Source organism: Passer montanus, unplaced genomic scaffold, assembly GCF_014805655.1.
Source record: "Passer montanus isolate IOZ18808 unplaced genomic scaffold, ASM1480565v1 scaffold44, whole genome shotgun sequence".
Taxonomy (NCBI): Eukaryota; Metazoa; Chordata; class Aves; order Passeriformes; family Passeridae; genus Passer; species Passer montanus.
Genome location: NW_024369262.1, coordinates 7,173,445 through 7,194,894, shown reverse-complemented (window position 1 = coordinate 7,194,894; position 21,450 = coordinate 7,173,445). Strand labels below are relative to the sequence as shown.

At 40.3% G+C, this 21,450-nt stretch overlaps 3 protein-coding genes across 7 annotated transcripts in view; 1 reads left to right on the top strand and 2 right to left on the bottom strand.

Annotated features, from left to right (window-relative positions):
- Positions 1–540: 540 nt before the first annotated feature.
- On the bottom strand, positions 541–3,802 carry FBXO39 (F-box protein 39). Its single transcript, XM_039720920.1, has 3 exons — positions 2,789–3,802; positions 1,844–2,020; positions 541–793 (listed from the first exon to the last, which is right to left on the bottom strand). Exons 1-3 carry the CDS (start codon positions 3,800–3,802, stop codon positions 665–667), a joined length of 1,320 nt encoding a protein of 439 aa, XP_039576854.1. The 3' UTR covers positions 541–664.
- A 2,064-nt stretch (positions 3,803–5,866) lies between these two features.
- PIMREG (PICALM interacting mitotic regulator) lies at positions 5,867–13,841 on the top strand. Of its 3 annotated transcripts, XM_039721002.1 has the most exons (6): positions 5,867–5,964; positions 6,901–7,226; positions 7,417–7,745; positions 8,482–8,577; positions 9,391–9,437; positions 10,635–10,751. In XM_039721002.1, the coding sequence occupies exons 2-5, from the start codon at positions 6,936–6,938 to the stop codon at positions 9,419–9,421; spliced, it is 747 nt and encodes a 248-aa protein (XP_039576936.1). In that variant the 5' UTR covers positions 5,867–5,964; positions 6,901–6,935; the 3' UTR covers positions 9,422–9,437; positions 10,635–10,751. The 3 variants fall into 3 exon arrangements, with proteins under 3 accessions (XP_039576936.1, XP_039576935.1, XP_039576937.1); XM_039721001.1 differs by lacking the exon at positions 9,391–9,437 and having other exon boundaries at positions 10,635–13,841; XM_039721003.1 differs by lacking the exons at positions 8,482–8,577; positions 9,391–9,437 and having other exon boundaries at positions 10,635–13,841.
- Positions 13,828–21,450, bottom strand: part of PITPNM3 (PITPNM family member 3) — a 36,679-nt gene continuing 29,056 nt past the window's right edge. For all 3 annotated transcript variants that reach the window (XM_039720992.1, XM_039720990.1, XM_039720991.1), the window contains 4 exons: positions 20,360–20,509; positions 19,354–19,537; positions 18,844–18,972; positions 13,828–18,459 (listed from right to left, as the gene is read on the bottom strand). In XM_039720992.1, the coding sequence (XP_039576926.1) occupies positions 18,151–18,459; positions 18,844–18,972; positions 19,354–19,537; positions 20,360–20,509 (772 nt within the window). In that variant the 3' untranslated portion in view covers positions 13,828–18,150. The remainder of the gene's footprint in view (positions 18,460–18,843; positions 18,973–19,353; positions 19,538–20,359; positions 20,510–21,450) is intronic.

Genomic DNA, 21,450 nt, shown 5'->3' with positions numbered 1-21,450 from the left:
ATTGAAAGGTGTCAAAAGGCAGCTGTGTGGAAGCCGAAGCAGGAGTGTCCTCATAAATCACTTATTGGAAAGCTGGGCAAGTGGGAGGGATGTGTCTCAGGACTGGTTATGCAATGTTTTGTTTTTATCTTAGCATCTGCTGCTAAGAACTAGACAGTGTGGCCAACTTAACAGGACCTAACTTATCTAATTGATACCCTAGATAGTGCATCTGTCTGCCTCTGAATTGAGATCAAGTCAAGGCTGACTTTGGAAAAATCACTTGTTCACCCCATGTCTCAGTTTCCCTATTTGTAAAATGGAAACAATGAGGTGGGTTTCAGTGCTAAAGTGTTTGAAGCTCTACAATGAGAAGTGCTGAAAAAAGAGGGTCTTATTTTTATCAGAGATGCCTGTAAGGGTGGAAAAGGGATCACTGCTTCCCTTTGGTTCTGGCAAGGAAAACCAAAGCAAGGACAAGAATAAATAATGCTGGAGACAAAGGAGTCCAGTTCCCAAGTCCAACATTTTAATACATGGAGTTTAAAATTGTCCCTTGGCTCTCTCTTGCTGGAATGGTAACTCCCTTTTGGAGGCACTGCTGTCAAAATTCAAATCCCTTAGTGAAGCGCTCCAAAGGACCCCTTAATGCAGATGTTACTGGGTGTTCTTCTCTTCCTGTAGTTTACACCATTGGATAGGTGATGACAAAATAATTAAGTTCTGAGTCAATCAGGTACTTGAATTTCCTGTAAATATCAGCCAGCAGCCGCTCCTCCTCAGTGCTGTCGTCTTGGGCTGTGTAAATCCTGACCTGTATGCACAAACAGCAGTCATGTCTCTCAGATATAGGGACCTCAACCCATTACAGCTCATGGCAACAAGACGCATCTGTGACTAATAAGGAATCTACAGAAGCAAAATTCCTTGAATTGGAATAGAATCTTGAGGCTTTACTCTCTTCCCACTCCCAGCTGACTGAAACTATCTCCTGCCAAAGAATTTTTGGGAAGTGTTGGGAGAAATGGATTAAATAGTGGAAGACTGGCAAGAAGGATTGTAAATCACTCGGGTGACCTTGCAGATGGGAATAGCTCTTGATAACCCAGTATGAAGGCCAGCCAGTGATCCTCTGGCCCGGAACGAGTTTAACTGTGCCTCTTTCTCCACTTGTGTGTGTCTGCCTGGGGGTTGCTTTGGGGATGCCTCGATGAGTGAAAGAAGGGAAGTAAATTTACTCTTTGTCTTTTACTGTGGTTTTGTGGTTGTCCCAGCTGTCTGCCTGTGCTGACTCAGACAGGAAGAACAAGGTTCTTTTTGCCCCCAGAAGTGATGTGTCCCTGCCTGGGATCTGCACAGATCTGTGAGGACCTACTGAATTCAGATTGTAGCACAGAAAGTAGCATGTCAGTATGGTTTACACTAGCTACAGTGGTGGCCTGGCCCCAGTTCAGCATAGGACCCCTGAAGGGTGTGATGTGTTTATATCTTTTTGCAATTTAGTGGGATTCAGTCCACCTTCCTTGGTTTAAGCATAGACATAAGCACTGAGCCTGAGAGGTAACTGAGAAATCCTGGAAGTGGGAGATGGCTTGAACTAGAGGTGAAAGAGGGACTGCCAGTCTAAGAAGAGCTTCTGGAATTTTCAGGACTTCATAATAAACTTCTGTAGTATCTGTATGTGGCTAAGTAGAGTTGGAAAACTTCCTCAACCTTGAGTGGCTCCCAAGCTCTTTAGTACTAAGGCATAACATAGGGAAGATAGTTACATTAACATTTCTGTAAGTGATCTTTGCCTGGGCATGGGGACCTTTGGGTATAGGAGCAAGACTGGGAATGGGAGTTTTGAAGCACAAAGTCTTACCTTTATGGTAGTCAAAATGCATTTCCTTTCTGCACGGTTTTGTAGAAGTCTCTCCATAAAGCTGACACTTAGAAATGCCCAGACTTTCAGAAATAACAACCTCTTGCATGATAAGATAAGCTGTAGCAGCTCATTGTCCAGCAACTCATGGTCATTGTTTAATTCAAGTGTTAATTTCTTGAAAAAAAATAAACACTGTTAATACTACTAAACAGATGTTGCATGCAGTAACTAGAATTCACAAATAGTGTTCCAAGTTAACAACAAAAAAAGCAGATCAATTTTGTACCTTGATATTAGCTGAGGATCTGTTTTGCATTATGACAACAGTGTATGTGCTACAGTAAATTGCTCTCCTGTGGTGACCTTCTGTGCATTTATTAGAAAATTCTGCACCTACAGTCATACCATGATCTTATCTGAACATAATGAAAATTATCCCAGAGACAAGACTAGAGCTAATGATGGTTTCTAGAATGCTTTATATATCTATGGTGTTTATTGGCAACTCTGCAATGGAACAGGACTCACAAAAGCTGTCAGCAACCATCAGGTGTAAGGCCACGTGTTTCCCTCTGGCATGCAAAGACCTGATTCTCACTTACGCGGGTAGCTGTTGCAAACCTTTGATGGCGCATCCCTTATGACACCGAAGTGCTTTGACACAGGCACTAGTTAATTTAGATGTGCTGTAGGACATTTGTGCATTGTCAAAATAGAGCAGCCTGATAGCATTATGAAGGGTTATTACTGGACACGGATAATTTCATTAACGATATTATGGGTGAAACACTGAAATGACTCACTTATGAAACCTGCCTTCTGAATGTAAAACTAAAGCAGTCAGGAACTTCTGTTGCTGACTGCTGTTATGCAGAAGGCCTACATGATTACTTTGTATAGCTTTGTGATACTGCAGTAGGGTGTCTCTGTTGTTTCCCTTACCTGCAGACCATGCCAGTAAGCTGGGAGAAGGTTGGTGAGGGTAGGTCTCATTGTCCAGTCTGGGTCACTAAAATAACAGCTCCGTAGGCTGATGCTCCTAACTGGGATCTCCTCTAGCAGAATCCTAGCTAGGTGATCATGCTTCATGACTCTTTCAAAGAAGAAGTTCACATTCAGTTTTGGGGCTCTCTTGGCTAAGTTTGCCCATGACATTCCTGAGACCACTTGCCCGTGAGGGTCATGGATATGACACTTGATATTCAAGGTGCACAGGGAATGAGAGCTGCGCTCCCGCAGGATGTCCAGCAGTTCATCAGAGATGCAGTTATAATTGAAAGTCAGGATGGTCAGCCTGTGGAACTTAGACATAGTTTGGTGGAACAAGGCACTGCTGTAGACAGAAAGGTGGAGACTGAAGAAATCCTCAATATTGATTTCAGATATGAAGCTTCTATTTGTCAAACTGCTTAGAGAATTCAGAAGCTCACAGCCTTCTTCCAAAGTTATTCTTGCTCCTTTCAAGTTAAGATAATCAAGTTGATTGCTCATTTTTTTCAGGAAGGCAGCTAAATTCTTGATAAACTGAGCCCTAACCACATTTTTCCAGATCAAGCAGTCTAATTCTAGGTACTTGATGCTTAGGGATACTAGGTGACTATTACACTTACCCAGGTGTGAAAGAAGACCTCTCATAATCACTTGGAATTTTTTGATAAAGGGAGTATTGTAAGGATTCGATAACTTGATCTCAAGGTGCTTCAAATACTTGCCAAATTTCTTGGTATACCACAGTGCACTTTGAAACTCCAATGTGCGTGCCCTTGATGGTTGGCCATAGAAGGTGATGGTTCTGCATCTCCAGAGAGATCCAGAGTGCATGGCGCAACTCCATTTTTTACAGACCAAGGCAGCCCGAGATCTGTCCCTGTCATCTAACCAATGGAAGACAAGCCTCAGACAGACATCAGGTAGGTAGGCCCAGGAGCTTTGCTCAGGTTCACTGTCATCTTCCATTGAGAGGACTTCTCTTCTGGGTCTTAAATCAAACCAACATGCAGAAAGCTGTGGGTAGATTTCTTGCCAATCCCAACATAATAGGCTTCTAAACAAATGGATGATAATTTGTTTCTTCACAATCAAAACCAACAACCCTTTGCCTCTGTACTCCAGCTGTCAAACAAGCCCTTGAGTCTAAACTATAGTCTTACCTAAATCAAAAGAAAAAAAACAAAGAGTGAAGAACAATCGCAGTACAAGCACAGGACACATCTTTTAACATTTTGGCCTTCACCTTCAGTCTAGCTAAACAGTGAAATGGCATCAACTGCTGCTACAGTAGCCACACTGTCTGCAAAACCTTTGGTTAGCATCAGCTGCAATTAATTGATCATGGTCTGTGGTCTGATGCCTAGCGTTTAAAAGTACTCAGTTATTTGGGCTGCATACATTTGAACAGGACCATCAGTGCAAAATTAGCACTAATGACTTTTCATAGTCTTCTGGCCATTCCATGACAATTAGTACCCTGCCTTAGATTAAGGCTGGATAAAAAATGTTGAAATGGATGGAAACAAGAAGTGGATCCAGAAGAAGAAGAAGAAAACATGCAGATCCCTGAGAGTCTGTTTACAACTACAAAGGCTCAGATATTTCTATTTTAATTTTATAAACAAGCATGAAAGGACAGGTTGATAGCACAATTAAGCTCGGTCTGCTGTTTGTCTTTTTGCCTACAGTTCTTATGTTGCACAGAATTTCTCTTCCTGTACACATACTCTTTTCAATTAGCACCATTTATATTCTTAGGGAGTCCTCTGCCCACTCTTGCCATTCAAAGTACCAACCTACATCCCCAGCTATCCAGATAACCCTTAGAAACTGAGCATATGGTCTGATACCTCACTCTCTCTCTCTCTCTTGTATTTAGTACTGCCAAGAAGAACTCTTTGTTTTGCAGAACTATTAGTCATTTAGGAGGTCTCTAGATCAATGTCCAAAAATCCAAATCAAGTCTTAAAATATGGTGGCTGAAGCTCCAGTTTGCCAGTGAGAAGAACCTGAAACTTTTGCTATAGAGAGTTGGGGAGAACACAGGGGAAGAGGTCTGACACTTCAGCTACCTGGAAGCCCTGCAGTCAACAGACAAGGAAAGCAGAACAGAATATAGGGCTGTAATACATAGAAACACACCTGTTAATAAAGGATGTTTATTACACTGCTGCACTAATCAATATTAGTGTGTGAATACAAAGCGGCACAAACACCATCATGTGGAACTTTTTTAAAACCAGAGTTCTTATGAACTTGTAAAAAGTATGTTTGTTTATAAGCCAGTGGTGAGATTCAAGAGGTATCCTGCAGTGTTGGCTTGCCTTCCCCACCACTATAAGCCAAGTCTTAGCTAAGGAGGTGTTTTAGCTGTCAGCTCCGAGTTTAACTTGGTGGGGGGAAATCAAATCTTTGGGAAAAAACAGATGCTGCTACAGTTCTTTCTAGACCAAATTTTCAGGCAGAAGTTATTTAAAGATAAATGAATGCTTTGCATGTCTTGTTTGCCACTCGGGTAAGGAAAAAAAACCAAATCAAAACAAAATCCCCCAGCGCTGAACACATACATCCTTTGCCCTTGGCCCAATTTGCTGCCCGATGTGCTTCAGAGGGCGTCCCGGATGGTTTGCGGTGCCGTACGGACAGTTACACTAGCTGTCTCCTCCAGCAAGAGCTGCAGAAGCCCGTGGAGTAAAAGCAAAGAAACAAAAAAACCTTCTAAGACTTTGACCGATAATTACCAGAAGTAACAGGAGCTGTGGCTTGGATACCCAAGTGGGCAACCCAGCCTGAGTCCTTTTACTAGTCCCGCTGAGGCGGATCTCTGGGCCGAGGCCCGCAGAGGCGCCAGAGCCGCGGGCGGGGCGCAGCGCAGCCCCTGCGGTTGTGCGGCCGGCCCGGGGCATTGCCCTCAGCGCGGCGCGGGCCGCCCCTCACCGCCGGCCGCTCCGCGCGGGCCGAGTAACGGCAGCCGCTCGCGCGGGGCCGGCCAATCGCGGCGGGCGGCGGCGGCAGCGGCGCCAATCCGGGGGCTCGGAGCGGGCGGCGCGGCGTTCAAACGCGAGGAGCTGTGCAGGGAGGGGGCAGCTCGGTCCCGATTCGCGTCCCGCTTCCGTCCGGCACACTGAGTGAGTACTGCCCCGAGCAGCTGCCAGAGCGGCCCGGCCGCGGCTCCCTTTGCCCGAGCCCGTCTCCTCCGCCCTTGGCGGCACTTTCCGCGCTTGTTGCTACTGTCCCGGTGGGCGCAATAACGGCACCGGCTGGGCCCGCCCAGCACCCGCTGTCCCGTTAGCCCGATGCGGCGGCACGGCGGATCTGGCGGGAAGCGCGGGCAGTGCCAACAGAGCGGGGCTCCTGGGCTGTGTGAGGGCCTGCGTGTGTCCAGGGGCCCGGCCGGGGGCTGCCCCAGGCCGCCGCGGCCTCCAGAAGGAAGAGGGCACCGCGCTGGCCTGTGCAACACCCGTTTGATAAACGGAGCATTGTAACCGTAGGACAGCAGCGGCTCTCTCGGGTCATTCCAAAAGTATTTGTTAGCAAGCGAAAATCAAGAATGGAAAGTATATGTGTTTTTAAATTGTCATGTCATGTAGATAACTAGCATTTTAGCCCTTCCCACCGAAGTCTTCTGCCAGTAGTAGTAATCCTGTCTGTTTCAGGACTTAAGTGTCCGCAATCATAACTGGCAGGAGACAATAGCAGCTGTGTAAACTTGTCTCGCAGTGGAAGGTTGTTTTGATTAAAGAATGTTAAAATTTGGGATATCAGATCTTGATCTGAGATGCCAACAAAAAAAAATGCACTCGTAGAGCATTCTACCTCTCAAATTAGAGTGTTGCAGTGGAATTGCAATACAAGCCTTCTTTGTGGACTTGTGCAAACCTAAGTAGCTGTAAAAATCAACCCTGTTCTCCTTCAAAACTCCAACTAAAAGCCTTCTCAGCTCTCCTTTTCTTGTTTCAGGCAAGTGTAACAAAATATATTCTGTAACAATTTCCATTTCTCTTTTTTTACACTGCTTTGTACCTTGTTCTGCCTAAGCTTTGCTCTCATTTTCATTGTTTTAGAAATAAAGAAGTTCTTGACCAAGAACTGGAACAAGATGTCATCTGTGCTCCAAAATGTCAAAGCAACAGTGGCATGGAGGAAACACCGGCTCCTAGCTGACCTCAATGAGAATGAGAGCCCAGTGCCTGACAAATTCAAGAGCAGAGCCTCTCTGAGTTCTCTCAATACCATTCGCATGTCTTTAAGGAAACGGGTACCATTAATGCAAGTTGATCTGAATTTTCATAAAACCCCAACAAGGGAAAGTCTGGAACCAAGACAGAGGTGCCAAACTCTTCAGACTATTAAAAGAAGAGCAAAACATGCTTTTGGAACAGTGTCCCAGGTATTTTGTCTTTGCAGTACAACACAGAGTTTAGTTTTTGCTTCAACTCCACTACTAAGATTTCTGAATTCTGTACTGAGTGCTGTATTCCAGAGAGTCTATTCCCGCACACTTGCACACCTTAGTACTTGTCTCATAGTTACTAAAAAACCGAGTTCATTTAGCCTAACATGTCTATTGCTTCTTTCAGAAAATACAGAAGTCTTGCCAAAGCCCAGTATGCTCAATAGTGACCTTTCCAGATGAATCCACCAGCAGAAGCTGTGCGACCAGTTCTACCAAAAAAAGAACTGCTACACCTCGAACACCTTGCTATAAGAACACTACCCCAACAGCCAGTTCCAAAGGAACTCCAAGGTCCAGCAAAAAGGCCTTGCTTGGGCCAACAAGGGTGTCAGAACATAGAGAATGGAGGGATTTCTCACCCTGGCTTGGTAAAAACGCTGTCTCTCTTCGGAGATCTAGAAGAGCAGCAGCACTGAAGAGCCCTTATTCATCTGCTCCTTCCAGCAGAAGGACGTAAGTCACATTCTTTTGTAAACTTTTTTTTTTTTAAAGATTTTTAATTTATTACCCCGATGAGAGTATCTGGTAAAGTGAAAGGCAAGGTCTAAAGTTTTCTGTCCTATTTCCCTGAAGGTGTATGCTGCTTGAAAGTTAGGAAAGTAGTGCCAGCTCCCTATATAGACAGGGACTGAGCTATGCATAAAGCTAAAACTTAAAAAGTAATTTTTTCTTAGAGACATACCCGAGTTCTTTGCTGGTGCCTTTTGCATAAAGGAAATTGCTCTGTATCTCACTCTGATTTAATTGTAACTTTTCCAAAGCTGCTATTTGTATTCCAAAGATACCAGGAAAACTCTACTTATGCTGAGTTCTTTATAGAATGTGGAGAGATTCCTACCTCAAAGAACAAACACAAATCCGATTAAGGGTTGTGAGCTAGGGAAATACTTAATATTGTGCACACAGGTTTTTCTTTTGGTCGAAGTCACAAAAAAAGTTAAAGCTAGAAGTTGAATCCAAGCTTTGTGAATCTGAATCCTGTATTTGAGTTGGAAGATAGCTGTTTGGGGGATGAATGGAGACATGAAGCAGTTGGCCAATGGAATTAAGAGCATAATTGCCACTGCCCTAAACTTCTCTGGGTACAGTCTAGAGGTACAAGAGTGGTACTGCAGGGATGGAGGCTTGAGTAGTGTCACCTAGTCAGCCTGTCCTGTTTGATCTGTAGCAATGACCATTCTGTTTGCAGAGGGTTTGACTGTGAGTTGGAACTGGTCTCCTCAGGGATTTGCCAATTGAAGCGTATCTCTCAAGCATTCCATGATGCCATTGTGAAAGAGGAGAGGTAAATACTGCTAAGTGTCCCTCAACTTTACCTGCCACCTGAACATAGCCAATTGCTGGCCAAGTAGTCTCTGTAACTCAGGATTAGGAATAGTTGTAGAATTTTTTCAAGTGTAATGTGGAATATCCGTTTTTTCGTAAAGATACCTGGGAAGATTAAATCTGCAGTTGGATTTGCAGCTTCTAAAACCTGCCAAATGCTCTACTTGTCTTCAGTTTCCTTGTTGTGGAAGTCAGGTTTTTATCAGAAGGCGCCTACCTTTGACCTTGCGTGAGAACAGTACCTCCCAGACTCTTGTCTAAAAGAGATGCCAATCCAGGCTGGGGAGAAGGTGGGAAAATTCCAGTGTACTGGCACAGTCACTGATGTCTGCACATCTATTAAAAAAACCCCAACTTTTATTAGGTAGCATTATGTTAACAAACAGTCCATGATAGCCAGGTGAAGAAGCCTCTTATAAAACACCTTGGTTAATCACAAGGTGGTAAGGTGCTGTATTTGTGAAGGTTATAACATTCTGAATTAGACATATTAAGAAAGTAAAAATTAAAGGTCAGAAATCTTGTCACAGAGTGATTCCCTAATTTTTGTCTCTTAGAGCATGTAAATAAATGTCAAATTCTCTAGAGAGAGTTTAGCATCAAGTACTTTACCTACAAAGAGGTAAGGGCTTAGTATCCCAGATAATAGCAAAAATTTGTACCAATGGGACCATGTCTAGATAAGTATAGGTTAAAACTTGTATCAAGTTAATTTTATCATATCCACTGAAAGTTCACTAAATCTCACCCCTAATATTCTCCCATCTGCTAGTGATATGACAGTTTCTCTCATTCGTAACTGAAGATAGTAGCAACCAGGTAAAGTAGTTGTTCACTTACCTTGGCTATGCCTGCATGCATCTGTGGGGAGAAAACCTGCTGTTTCTAGAGAGAAAAGCTTATTATCTCATGCTGCTTTAAGGCAATATTACATAGAACCACAGGGTTCTTCCTTCATATTCACTGTGGCCATCTCTGCTGCAGCAGATCATTGTGCAGTTGTAAAACTTCATCTCTAAATTGTGGATTAGTGAGTCCTTAAAGGTTCACAGTGAATCTCCTATGCAAACATCAGCTTTTCTCACTCCAGACCAAAAAATGACTGGGACTAATATTTTGTCACTCAGGTTCAGTTCTCACTGGTTACTAATGATCACAAAGCATGACAGAACCAACCCTTATCCTGAACTGTCTGATTTTACAGCCTTTTTTTCCCATCCCTCAAATTTTCATAGCAGTTGAGTCTATGCTATCACAATTAACAGCAGCTCATAACTGTGTTGGTGGCATTTGTAAACACAACAATTGTGCCCAAGTGGATATGACATAAATATCTTCACCCATTATGTTTGAAGTGCTCTTTTTGTTAGAGGGAAAGGTACATCCTGAATACTGTGTCCTACTTTAGCAATGAAGATAGGTGCAAGATACTTTGTTATAATTTGTAATTGCCAAGAAATTGACAGCAGTTTCAAATGCTGGACTGATGGTTTCAGCAGTGATTTGTACTGCTTCCACAATTTGGTCCAGTACTCCTGCACATAAAATGTGCTCTGTTATTGCCTAGTTGCCTACTGGAATAATTGTGAAATGAACTTTTTTGGAGGTGCCTTTGGTCTTGCATGAGACTTTCTGTTCTGGTATCCAATTGTGATGAGTTTTAATGTTAGTTCTTCCTTTAAATTTTTTTTATGATAAAGCAAACCTTGATCTCAAATGATTGTTTCCAACTCAAAGTATTGTTCTAATGTTTTGCATTTTAATGAATTAGATTATATCACAAGAAATGCTCCTGTTGCTAGTTAAACTATTGCAGTACTTAATTTGTGTACTTGCCATTTACATTCACTGAAGGTAACAAAATATTTTCTTGCTAGTGTTTAGAACAGTTACACAGTGAAAGTGTACCAGACCTCTTCCTTTCTCCAATCTGTTTTCCAGCAATTTGTGTGACAACCAGTTGATTAACTCTACTGACTTCATGTTGCTAATGGTAGTCCTGTTGTTTTTCTGCAGGCAACAAGCAATATCAAACTACTACTATCTAATGGCACAAAACTCAAAGTCTGTACATCGATCCCTGAAACCATCTCAAGCTATCAGAAGGCAAGCAAAGAAACTCCATCAAGCACTTGGTACCTAGACAGAGATGGCTGTAACTTTTTTTTTTTCATTTTTCCAAGTTTATGAGCACATATAAGAGAGAGGTCTGAATAGCACCTGAAAGGCTGCACTCTATACACTTGATGAATGAGCCATTACACTTTTTTTTCTTGGTATGAAACAGCTCGGGACTTCCTTTGCTTTCTCTTTTCAAGTAAAGAGAGAATCAAAATAGTACCAACCACAGTGTATTATCTCCGCTGAGATGAGGGAACTGTCTTGAAAGTGACTTTCATGAGGTAGTAAGTACTTAGAAAATTATGCTGAACAGGCCAGTAAGAATGGCCAAAGCAAGGGTTTATGACAGACTTATGAAGGGTAATCCCAGGTAAGAGTAGTGCTTAAATTGGTATCCAGCAGCCACAAGATTTAGCACAAATACTTTCCATGTGAAAAAGATTGGTCTATTATTTTGAAAGCCTAACTTGTTGGGGTGTTTTTTGTTACTAGCAAACTAAAGTTATTCATCATGTTAGCTGGAAGTTAATAAAACAGTAGTGGCTTCTTTGCATTCTAAGCAAAACTGCCATTCCAAAGCAACAGGATTCTGTGGAGTCACTCATGCCACAAGAACAGAGCCATTTTAGGACTCTTACTTCATGGCCTTAAGGATTAACCATCTAATCCTATCTTAGGTAGTTTGGCTCCAGACAAATCAGAGCAACTTTGTAATTTCTTACCGATGCTTTAGACAGCATCTTGGCAGTTGAGTTAAACATTGCTTTTGTGGTGCATCTGTCTTTTAGTTATACAGGGAAAGTTGTTACTACAATTAATGTAACCTCTTGCAACTACTGTTATTAGCTAATATCACAGTGGAAGTATTTTGATTATGTATACTTAGCATTTGATACCTGTATTTTGCTTCTAATTATTTTAAAAAATTAACATTCATTTGACAAGCCTTTTTTGGTAGGTCATTCAGTATAATGAAGTTTAATCTTTCACATGAAAGTAAGGATCTGTCAAGTTTTTAGAATTCAACAGGCTGTTTTCCACGGTAAGCTTTGTGCAGGCTTCTCCAATATGTTCACTCTAAAATGAACTTTTAAACAAAAGACTGATTTGGGAAACTTTGCTCTACTTGATAATTTTTTAAATGTGCATGTGACCTAGTAGTTCCAGTGTTACTAAAATTTTAATGGTATTAGGTATAAATATGAAAAGCATTCACTTATAATTTATGTATATGTATTGATTTTTAAACTTGCTCACAATTTTTTTTTTCTTGTCAAATGAACCCATTTTAAAACATCGAAACAGTTAATGAGGCCTGGAAAAATGAAAGCAACCCTTCCAGCCTGAAGACTTCTGGACTTTCAGATGACTGAGAATTTTAGCTTGTGTTACTTCTTCATGTAGTGTTTCTGTGTGTTATGTGGGTTTTTAAACAACTTTTCTATATGGAAGTATAAGTATAGTATATATACTATAAGGATATAGTATAGTATCTCCAAGTTGTTCTTTGTATGTCCTGAAACTACTTCTATAAAGCTTTCACAAAGATGTTGTCTCATCAGTGAAATGTCTTCTTCTATGACTTTTGACAAGGAAGGAGGGTTGGAGGTTTTTGAGAAGTTGACCGCCAATCTAAGTATTATTTCAGACAGGTCAAACAGCCTCTATTTATAATGTTTCCACCAGCTACTTGGAATGTACAATCATGATTCAATATTTATCAAATTACTGGTAAGAAAAATCAGTGACACTGTTTGTTTAAAGGCAAAGAAAATTTTATTTAAGTGGCTAATCTGTTTTAAGATTTTAAAAACCAGCTCACATCAAAATTTATAGCAGTTGTAGAAATCTTACTCCTTATTTCATATTAAGAAATTCATTATTGTACATTTTTGAATCTTTACAAGGCAGCCATAAGAAATATAAACATTTGTCACCAGATAGAACCTTCTCACTGACAATATTTAAAAGTATGCACTTATTAAAACTATAGACTGAAAGAACACCTACATTTTCAAGTTTCTTTGCGTGTATTCAGTTGTAAGGGGACTGCCCCGTTTCACCCCCACAAATAGAAAAACAAGTTATGCATAAGACTTGGGGTTCTGTGAGAAGACTGCCATTCTGGGCTGTATACCAGTCGTCCAGGAATAACACCACCTTTCAAACTTGCTATCTGTAAATCATGTTTCAGTGTTGCAATCTCTAGTATACCATCTCCCAGCATGTCACAGTAAACCTGCCTCTCTCTTTTCCCCCGCCTATGTTCTATACATCCATACAAATGACAAATGAACTGTGAAATTTATCTTCCCCAACCCCCCAAAATTCCATTCAGTTTCAAGGATAGCTTATTGAGATTAATACAAGTAGTGGGTAAACTGTAATAATTGCTGTCTGGGTTTGACCTAAAATGAGTGAAAGAGCCAACATAGGACTTCAATTCCAGTGTCCATGCACAGGATTCTAGCTGTTCCAGGCCTTATTTCTGAAAAACAGATATTTTAGTGCAGAAAAATGTGTTACTATTTCCATTTTTTATTGGGGGGGGGGGGGGGGGTGTCTGAATTCAGGCTCATCTATAGGAATGTAGAGTTACCTGGAGTGACTGAACATAATGGACGTCTTAATTACCTTGACAAACCTACAATTTCTGCTTAAGCTTTGAACACAGACCAGGAGGAATCAGTGCTCCTAGAGAAGCTGAGAAGATAGGCTGGAAGGTTTTGTGTGTGTAGGAATTCTATCCTGTACCAGCTCCAGATGAGGATGAAAATCCCACTCTCTCCCACTGCATGCCTGACATGAACAATTCACTGCAGAGATCTTGAGTTCAGATGCCACACATCAATCTCTAATCAGAAAAATCATGAAATTGTGGTGTATAATCCTCATCTCTCCATTATCAGGCTAATGAGTTTACTAAAAAGATATCCATGCTCCAATCATCTAGTTATATGACAATGTACTCACCTTTTTGCAGCCTAGATGGCAAGAGGGAAAAAACAAACTGGGGAAAATCCTATTTGTAACAACTGTTGGGCCTACAAATTTTAAAATTTAAAATACCTACTGGTTTCAGGTTTTGTTTTAAATGCTTATTAAAAAAAAGCTTTTAGCAAATTTAAGACAGAAATGGTATAGAAAGAAGGGAAAAAAAAATTCCCTTTCTAAATTTATTCCATGAAGGACATGATGACACTATAGATCCAAGTATTGAGGATTTGTTAAATACACGCATTAGTAGTGTCCTGGCTAAAGAAAGTCTGCAATGTATAAACAGGACAACGTGTTCACTAGTAAGGGAAAACAAAGACTATTTTGCAGAATACTGAGGATTCTGAAAAAAATGTCATTGTCCTGCACAGACCAGGGTGTGTAATTTTTTTTCCTCTAGTTTACTGATAGTTCCACTTCTACATAACCAGTTTTAGCTGTTTGGAAGTGAGTTCCTTAGGTACTAGAGGAAAAAGTGAAATAATCAGAATAAATTAAGACTAGTTTAATGTAAACAAATAAAAATGACAGCTCTCATGAACCCCAATGAATAAGAATTACCAGTACTTTGTCATTTTTACACCTAACAGAATTTTATGCTGAATAGATACGAACCATGCCACAAAACTAAACAGGAATACTTTGGTCAAGCAAAAATCTATACCAAGAGCACTAGTGTATTCAAATAAAAATGTTATTCAAAATAAGCAGATTTGGATTAACATCACTATTCAGTTCTGCAATCTACACAATGATATCTTGTTCCAAACCTACCTAGCTAGACAACAAAATTGAACAGACAGCCACTGTTGCTGTGTTTGAGTTGGTTTTGTTCTTTTTTTTTTTTTTTTTTTAATGTGTATTGGTTACAAATCTGCTGTGAAAGCAGAACCAAAACTTAAGTGTCTTCCAGTAGCTATACACACATACACACAGACAAAACCAAAACACCACAGTTGTGAAGGTGTGTTTTCACAATATCTCAAATAACTCTACCACTGCTATTAATCACAGCCATTTTTTACAGTAATTTAAAATGGATCCATATCAACAGGACAAAGAAGTAAATGCTTCCAACGGTGGCATACTTGTCCTGTACCCTTAGCACCCACTGGACTAACAGTTTTGCATTTTACAATTTCATTTATGCTTCCTCCATTCAGCATGTTAAAAGAATGTGCTTTTCTGTTACACACTGGAGGCACTAAACAACTGATGGTGCTGAAACACCTGAGTCTAATGTATGTTCTGTGGGCATACCCACCTGACTTCTCTGTCCCTTTCCCTTCTGTGTATGCTAAAACACTTTCATAGTCCATACAGTTTAAGTGCTGACTGCACGAAACTGCAGCAATGAGGACTTGCAAACAAGAATAAGATGACTGCAGGATCAAACTTACCCTCAGCGAATGGCTTCCTAGGGGACTGATCTTTCATGAAAACACAAACAGAACTGAAATCCAGTTGCAAGCCGAATGCCTGTGAATGACTGGATGCAGTTTCATGTGGACAAAGTGTGTAATTAAAAAGCCTGTGTCACTATTTTGCCAAAGTGCACAGCTGCAGTGTGGGACACAAGATAAACCATTCTAGCCATGAGCAATGAGCAGTGCTGGAATTATGTAAATGCCATATAAGCTCTCATACATTGTATGCAAACAAAATTAGGAAGAATATTTTCAGCTTGATTTTAATACCATGTGTAGAAATTTTGAAATTTTTACCACACTAAATCATACACACACACACACACACACACACTTGTTTTACTGCTATTAGCTCCTAATATTCTTAAGGGAAGCCAGCACAGTGACTACTGTAAAGGTGACCCAGCTATTAACAGAGATCCACAAAATCGGAGTCTTCATGACATGAAACCCTGTAAAATGACTTTATGTCTCCCAAGAGTAAAAGACAGCCCTTTATAACCTAGGAGATTTTTCTAATCTTGTACTCAGACACTATTTCCTTCAGTACAGTCACAGAATTACACACACATCCCTCTTTTGATAGGAAGTAGACCTTTCTACCACAGCAAATGAAAACAAAAAATCGGTTTTCAAATCTCTTGGGTGATAGAGGTAGATGGCTAAAACAACAGTAGCTTTGAACAGGAATAGTGATTACAGTCAGGAGACATGCTAAACAACATCCAATGACTAAAAAACTTTTTGATCTGTCAATATTTTAGACCCCTCATCAAACTTAAAATTTTCCTAGTAAGTTACTCTCTCACAAGGATTCCCATGCCTATTAAAATTAACAAGCAGGAGTGTGTTAACAGTAAATTCACTAGAAGGAGATGGAGGCTGGTGTACCTGTGCAAACTCATCATGGTGCAAAGCACAGAAGAAATGGACCATGTGACTAGAATTAATCCATGCAGTGGGCTGAGACAGAACATGGAATACCTCGAACTTCATGGATTCAAGAACTATGACACTACTGGGAAAGCATTTCTAAATGTTAAGAGTGTTTCAATGTAGTTTGAAAGCTATCTTTCATTTAGCTTTTGTAGCAACAGAGCACAAAACCCTAGCCCCTTGGAACATATTTACCTGCTCCCAAAGAGTGTTTGCTACCAGACGTTTTACATCTTTCCTTAATCTTCAGCAGAGATTACCCCTTCCCTTAAAGAAAGCATTAGGAAAAAAAAAAACAAACCAAAAACCAGAATAACCTACTACTGATGTGGCAGAGATACTTCAGGAAGTTTGAAATAGGTAGCTGACTATCTTGCCAAGTAATGTCTGAAAATATAAATCAAACATCTCCACTTATAACCTATTTTGCTGCCTTTTAAGGCAAAAGCTACACTTCTACGTCCTTCCGAAAGCCCACTGAAACTTCATGGTTAACAGAAAGTACAGACTTACTTTACTTCTGCACTGTCTTAAAAGTTTTCCATTGCATTTGCTGTTTTACATGTTAACTTTCAAAATCATTAACCAACTTGGTGAGAGACTGTCTGGTCTAGCAAAACCTGAAAGGGGGATGGAGAGGTATAACACCCTCTTCACCCCAATTCCCTGAAATAAAAAAAAACAAACAAACCTGAAAAAGGAATGTTCTTTTGATTTCAAGCTTTCTCAGTGTCAATAGTGTGTGTTTAACTCTAAACAAAAAGGGGTTTTATGTGCACTTGTAACTTCATTGCAGGTTTTAAAACATGCATCAGTTCAGTCATTAAAATTCTCTTGATGAATTTCCATGGAAGTATCTGCATGAAGAATCTGCAAACTGCTACTATGTTAAAGTAACTATAATGTTCTAGAAATATTACTACTTAGGGAAAACATCACACATTTTACTTCTAGTAAGTCCATTGAGAGATCAGAGAGAAATTTAAATCAGTAGAGAAATGTCTGTGGCACCTGTATTTTTGCATGTCCACTCTTTGAAGCTCAAATGCTATAATTCTGAATGCTACAGATTGTCTTAATGCAGCAGTTGCGCTGTGAAGCATGAGAAGGTAAACAATTTATCAATTTATTTAATTACTTCTTTTTTCCCTCCAGTGTAAATATTCTAGTTCGAATAATTTAAAAAGCAATTGCTCTGAAGGTTGCAGATCCCTTAGTAAAACAGTTCCTTTCAGCTTGCCCTCTTAGGATCTGACTCTCTGACTGAGATCATCAGAGCCATCTTCTTTGGAGTAGTCCACACATTTTTGCACAGTCATCAAGTTCCACAAACAATGTGATCTTTGTACAGCTGCACACTACTTTGGTTACAACAACACTAACTGTGTTCAAACTGGCTGACACATTTATTTTAACACGAAGTTTTTATGTTTGGTTCACAAGTGAAGTTCTTGCATTTATTTGTCCAGCGCCTCACACAAACACGAGTGCCCATGTTGGAGTCTGCTGACCAACACTGTAGGCTGAAAGGAAACCTTGGGTTTAAGGCACCCAGGAAGCATCTTGTTGTAGAAGTCCTAACCACCTGTTATTGTAGCTCCCGCTGCTGCCTCCCTTGATCACTTTCATTGAAAGGTGAAGTGGAAACAGACTACTTAATGCTTAAAGTATAAACCTCCTCTGTAACCCACAGGACCTACCCTTGATGCTGTGTTGGGTGCAGCTAATTAGCTGATACCACAATCCTTCTGAGTAAAATCAGTACCTTTTCCTCTTATTGCACATATTGTATCTGTTCCCAAAAATAACCTGTTGCTATGATGATAAACTTGTGATAGTTTTAGATTGTTTTAAACTTCCCCAATAAACATGGTAAGAGGAAGAGACTGGAAGTGCCCCAGTTGGTGTAAGAAGGCAGATTTCAGAACAGGGAAGACTCCAAGGTACAAATTCCTGTCCACTTCTCTTAATTTAGAGCTGCCTAAATACTACCTTTCAGGCATGCCTAAAAGTTTTATGGGGTGCATCCAAGATCTACAGTCCCAGTCCTTCTAGGGAATAGATTCAAATTTGTGAACTCCACCTCGAACCCAAGCAATGGAAGGCAAATGCCTGTCATGATCTTTGTCAGATTCAGGCTGGCTCTGAGCACGCTCTGGCTTGGGGTTTAAGGAAGGCGGGTCAGGTTGCTGTACAGACATAGTCCTGCGGAGGTGGTTTCTCTTGCGCAAAAACTCAGGTTGTGAGTGGAGGCCAAAGCTGCCTTTTCTCAAGATCATCCGAGAGTTGTTCTTTTTGGGTCGTGAATGGAGACTGAACTCCAGTGAGGCCAAGTGGGCTGCATAACCTTCACTGAGGAACTGAAATAGGAAGAAAAGAAGGGAGTGACAAATTACTGCTGCCTTGACCTATGAGGGCTATGAGGTATTAAGTTTTGATCACTGGCATCCCAGTTAGACACCTACAAAATACTAATATCCCTCTACCCTCAATTTTTTTTCAAATGACCCATTTCATTTTATCATTCAGAAATATGCAATGCATGCACTTCTAGATACAACCTGCAACCACTTGATTCTCTTTACTATTCACCCTTCCAGAAAATGCCTCATTTGTAACCCCAGCTGCCTTTCTTTGAAATACTGTTGCTGCTTTGTGTATTTGTGAGTTTGCACATGCATTTATTTGCATGCATTGCCTTGTCTTCCCTAGGACTTCCTGACTGAATAGCAAAAGTTACTTACTTGGCACTGTGCCTGGTATTTCTTTGTGGATCGTCCAACTATGTAGATCTGGGATGGTGACAGAGCCAAGACACTGTACACAGAAATATCCTTCATGGAACCGTATGCGGCACAGATTTTGATGTGGCACTGAAACAAACATTACTTCCAAAGTGAATGCGCTATTGAACATTATGCAACTACAAGGCTGGTGCCTGATTTACAGTAAAGCAGCATATGAGTTCCCTGTTAACACTTTCAATTTGTAAACCACAGAAAGCTACACTGACCTAACTGCATGTGAGCAAGAACTACAGCTAAGTGCACAGGAAAGAACAAGCAGTTCATTTACTGATTTGTCATGACTGGAGGTCCCTTTGGATGTTTTATCAACTTTCCTTGCTCTTTAAAAAGTGAGAAAAGAAGTGAGGAATGGCAAAAAGACTTTGTGATATTCAGAAAGAAGGGAGATCTCTACTGAACTGCATTCCCTGAAAAGAGGTTTTAAGGCCATAAATAGGTTTCTAGTACCTCTTGCATGAGATTCCGGAGAAAAATGGTTTTCTGTCGCAGTGGGTCGTGAACAAGTCCATCTGAGAAGAAGATCATCCCTTGTGGGAAATTGTGTTGGGACAACCACGAAACTACACGCTGTTTCTGCATATCTGGACGGCCGGTGATATAGATAATCAGATATCCCAGGTCCTGCCAATGCCTGTAGGAAGAAGCAGTTAAATTATTTAAGTGCAGAAAGAGAAACAATACTCACAGGTCAGGTCAGCATCTTTTCCCAGACCAGTTAGAAGTCATACGATACCCTTCAACAAGTGAAAAGGAGCATGCCTAAGTCTCTGCTCCAATCAAGAAACTAAGTAATAATGTCTACACCTTGGGGGAGGTGAAGGAAAGCAAGAGACACACTTGTACAAAATATTATCTAAAATATGAGAGCCATTCAAAAATATACTTAGAATAAACCTTGTAACACATCAGGTACTGCTACTTTTGAAATCTTTAATGAGATTTCCTGCCATTTCAGCTATAAGGAACGGAAACCCTTGAAAACTGACATATCTACATTCTCATGCAAGTCCCAAAATTGTCTTTTCCCATCCAGTGCAACATTAACAGACCTGCAATAATGAATTAAAAGGCCTTTTAATTTTTCCTCCAAAAAACATTCTTGTATTCTGGCAACTGTATTTTTTAAGTACAAATATGTCCTTATTTGAAATTAGTGAAACACAAAATACACATGGAATCATTATTAACTCACTGCACACACTTCACAATCATATTCCCAAGAAGCAACTTTTTATCTTTAGGCAATTTAAACTACAAATTTCAATGTAATTCACAGCATTCTAATATTGCTCTGAAATTCAGGCAGATGTGCTGTGCAAGAAAATATAGAAATGTATCTGCAGAGAATCTCGGCCCTCAGAAAATTGCTATCTGTTTAGTATTACAACCTTTCTCCTTCCTACAGTGTTCAAAGCAGGAAGTCAGAGATTTGAAGTGTTCAAACGTCATTTACCTGACAACATCAACGGCCCCCGCTCGGACTTTGGGGTCACTTCCCATAATTGAAACACTTGCTGCAAAGGAACCATCAATGCTGAACACAACACATTCCATCCCTCGCGGCAGTACAGTCAGGTAACTTGCTGCACTGCTCTGGTCCCCTCTGCAGAGTCAAAACAATAAATTAATTTAAAAAGCAGAATGTCAGAAAGTATTTTCTGCATGTTCTAGTTAAGATTTGAAATTAGATCTTTCTAGACCTACAGCTTTAAAAATCACTGTCGAATATGGCTTCTGATTTCAGTCTTACATGGGACAATCAAAACTTACACTTTTAGGAAATAGTTTTTCAAAGAGAAATTTGGAAGCTGATCTTAATAAGAAATCACATGCGTACAAATAACCAAAAGGATTAGAAAAAAACCCCACAAGCCACCTTGAAGTACTCTAATTACTACTCAAACTTTCTCCATAAGCTTTAAGTTGGTAACATGGACATTAGCCACCCACTATTCTTGCAAATATCCCCCCTTGCAATGGGAATGCCAGTTGAGAAAAGTAAAAAACAAAAAACAAAAGCAGCAAACAAACAAACAACCAAAAAACAAGGTAGTCATACGTCACTCTTGTCACGGAAGAACATGTGAAAACCACTTCCTTATAATGTATTTTCCCCAAGAGAACTGAATGTTAAAAAATGGATAAATGACAAGGAAATCCAAAGCTCTTCCCATCCCACCACCTCATGCTCCCTAAAACCTGTAATCGAAAGACCACATTCATGTCTGGTGATGAAGACTCCTACAATATGTGCTCACAGCCTAATGAACAAAGACAGGACAATTTATTTTGTTCCTTTTTGAAACTTCCTGCACTCTAAATCTTCATTTTTAAATATAATTTTATTTGCGTTTATTTTCTTGAATTGATTGCCTTTTTTATTAAGCTGAGATAAAACATTTTCTCCTTCTCAAGTTGCACTAAATAGGATTGTAAGCTGACTTTGGACTTTGTTAACTGGTAGATAACAACACATTCTATTTCAGCTAAATTCTCCTCATTGATTTAATCTCCTAAGGAGGGATTCAAATGAAGTTTTTACTC

What these genes read in the sequence shown, in the direction of transcription:
- FBXO39 (XM_039720920.1), bottom strand. Translation starts at nt 3,802, where the DNA reads ATGGAAGATGACAGTGAACCTGAGCAAAGCTCCTGGGCCTACCTACCT. An exon ending in CTTACTGGCATGGTCTGCAG is followed by an intron (nt 2,021 to 2,788) that starts GTAAGGGAAACA and finishes TTTTTTTTCAAG; the next exon opens with AAATTAACACTTGAATTAAA. An exon ending in GCATTTTGACTACCATAAAG is followed by an intron (nt 794 to 1,843) that starts GTAAGACTTTGT and finishes TTGTGCATACAG; the next exon opens with GTCAGGATTTACACAGCCCA.
- PIMREG (XM_039721001.1), top strand. Translation starts at nt 6,936, where the DNA reads ATGTCATCTGTGCTCCAAAATGTCAAAGCAACAGTGGCATGGAGGAAA. An exon ending in CTTTTGGAACAGTGTCCCAG is followed by an intron (nt 7,227 to 7,416) that starts GTATTTTGTCTT and finishes TGCTTCTTTCAG; the next exon opens with AAAATACAGAAGTCTTGCCA. An exon ending in GCCATTGTGAAAGAGGAGAG is followed by an intron (nt 8,578 to 10,634) that starts GTAAATACTGCT and finishes GTTTTTCTGCAG; the next exon opens with GCAACAAGCAATATCAAACT.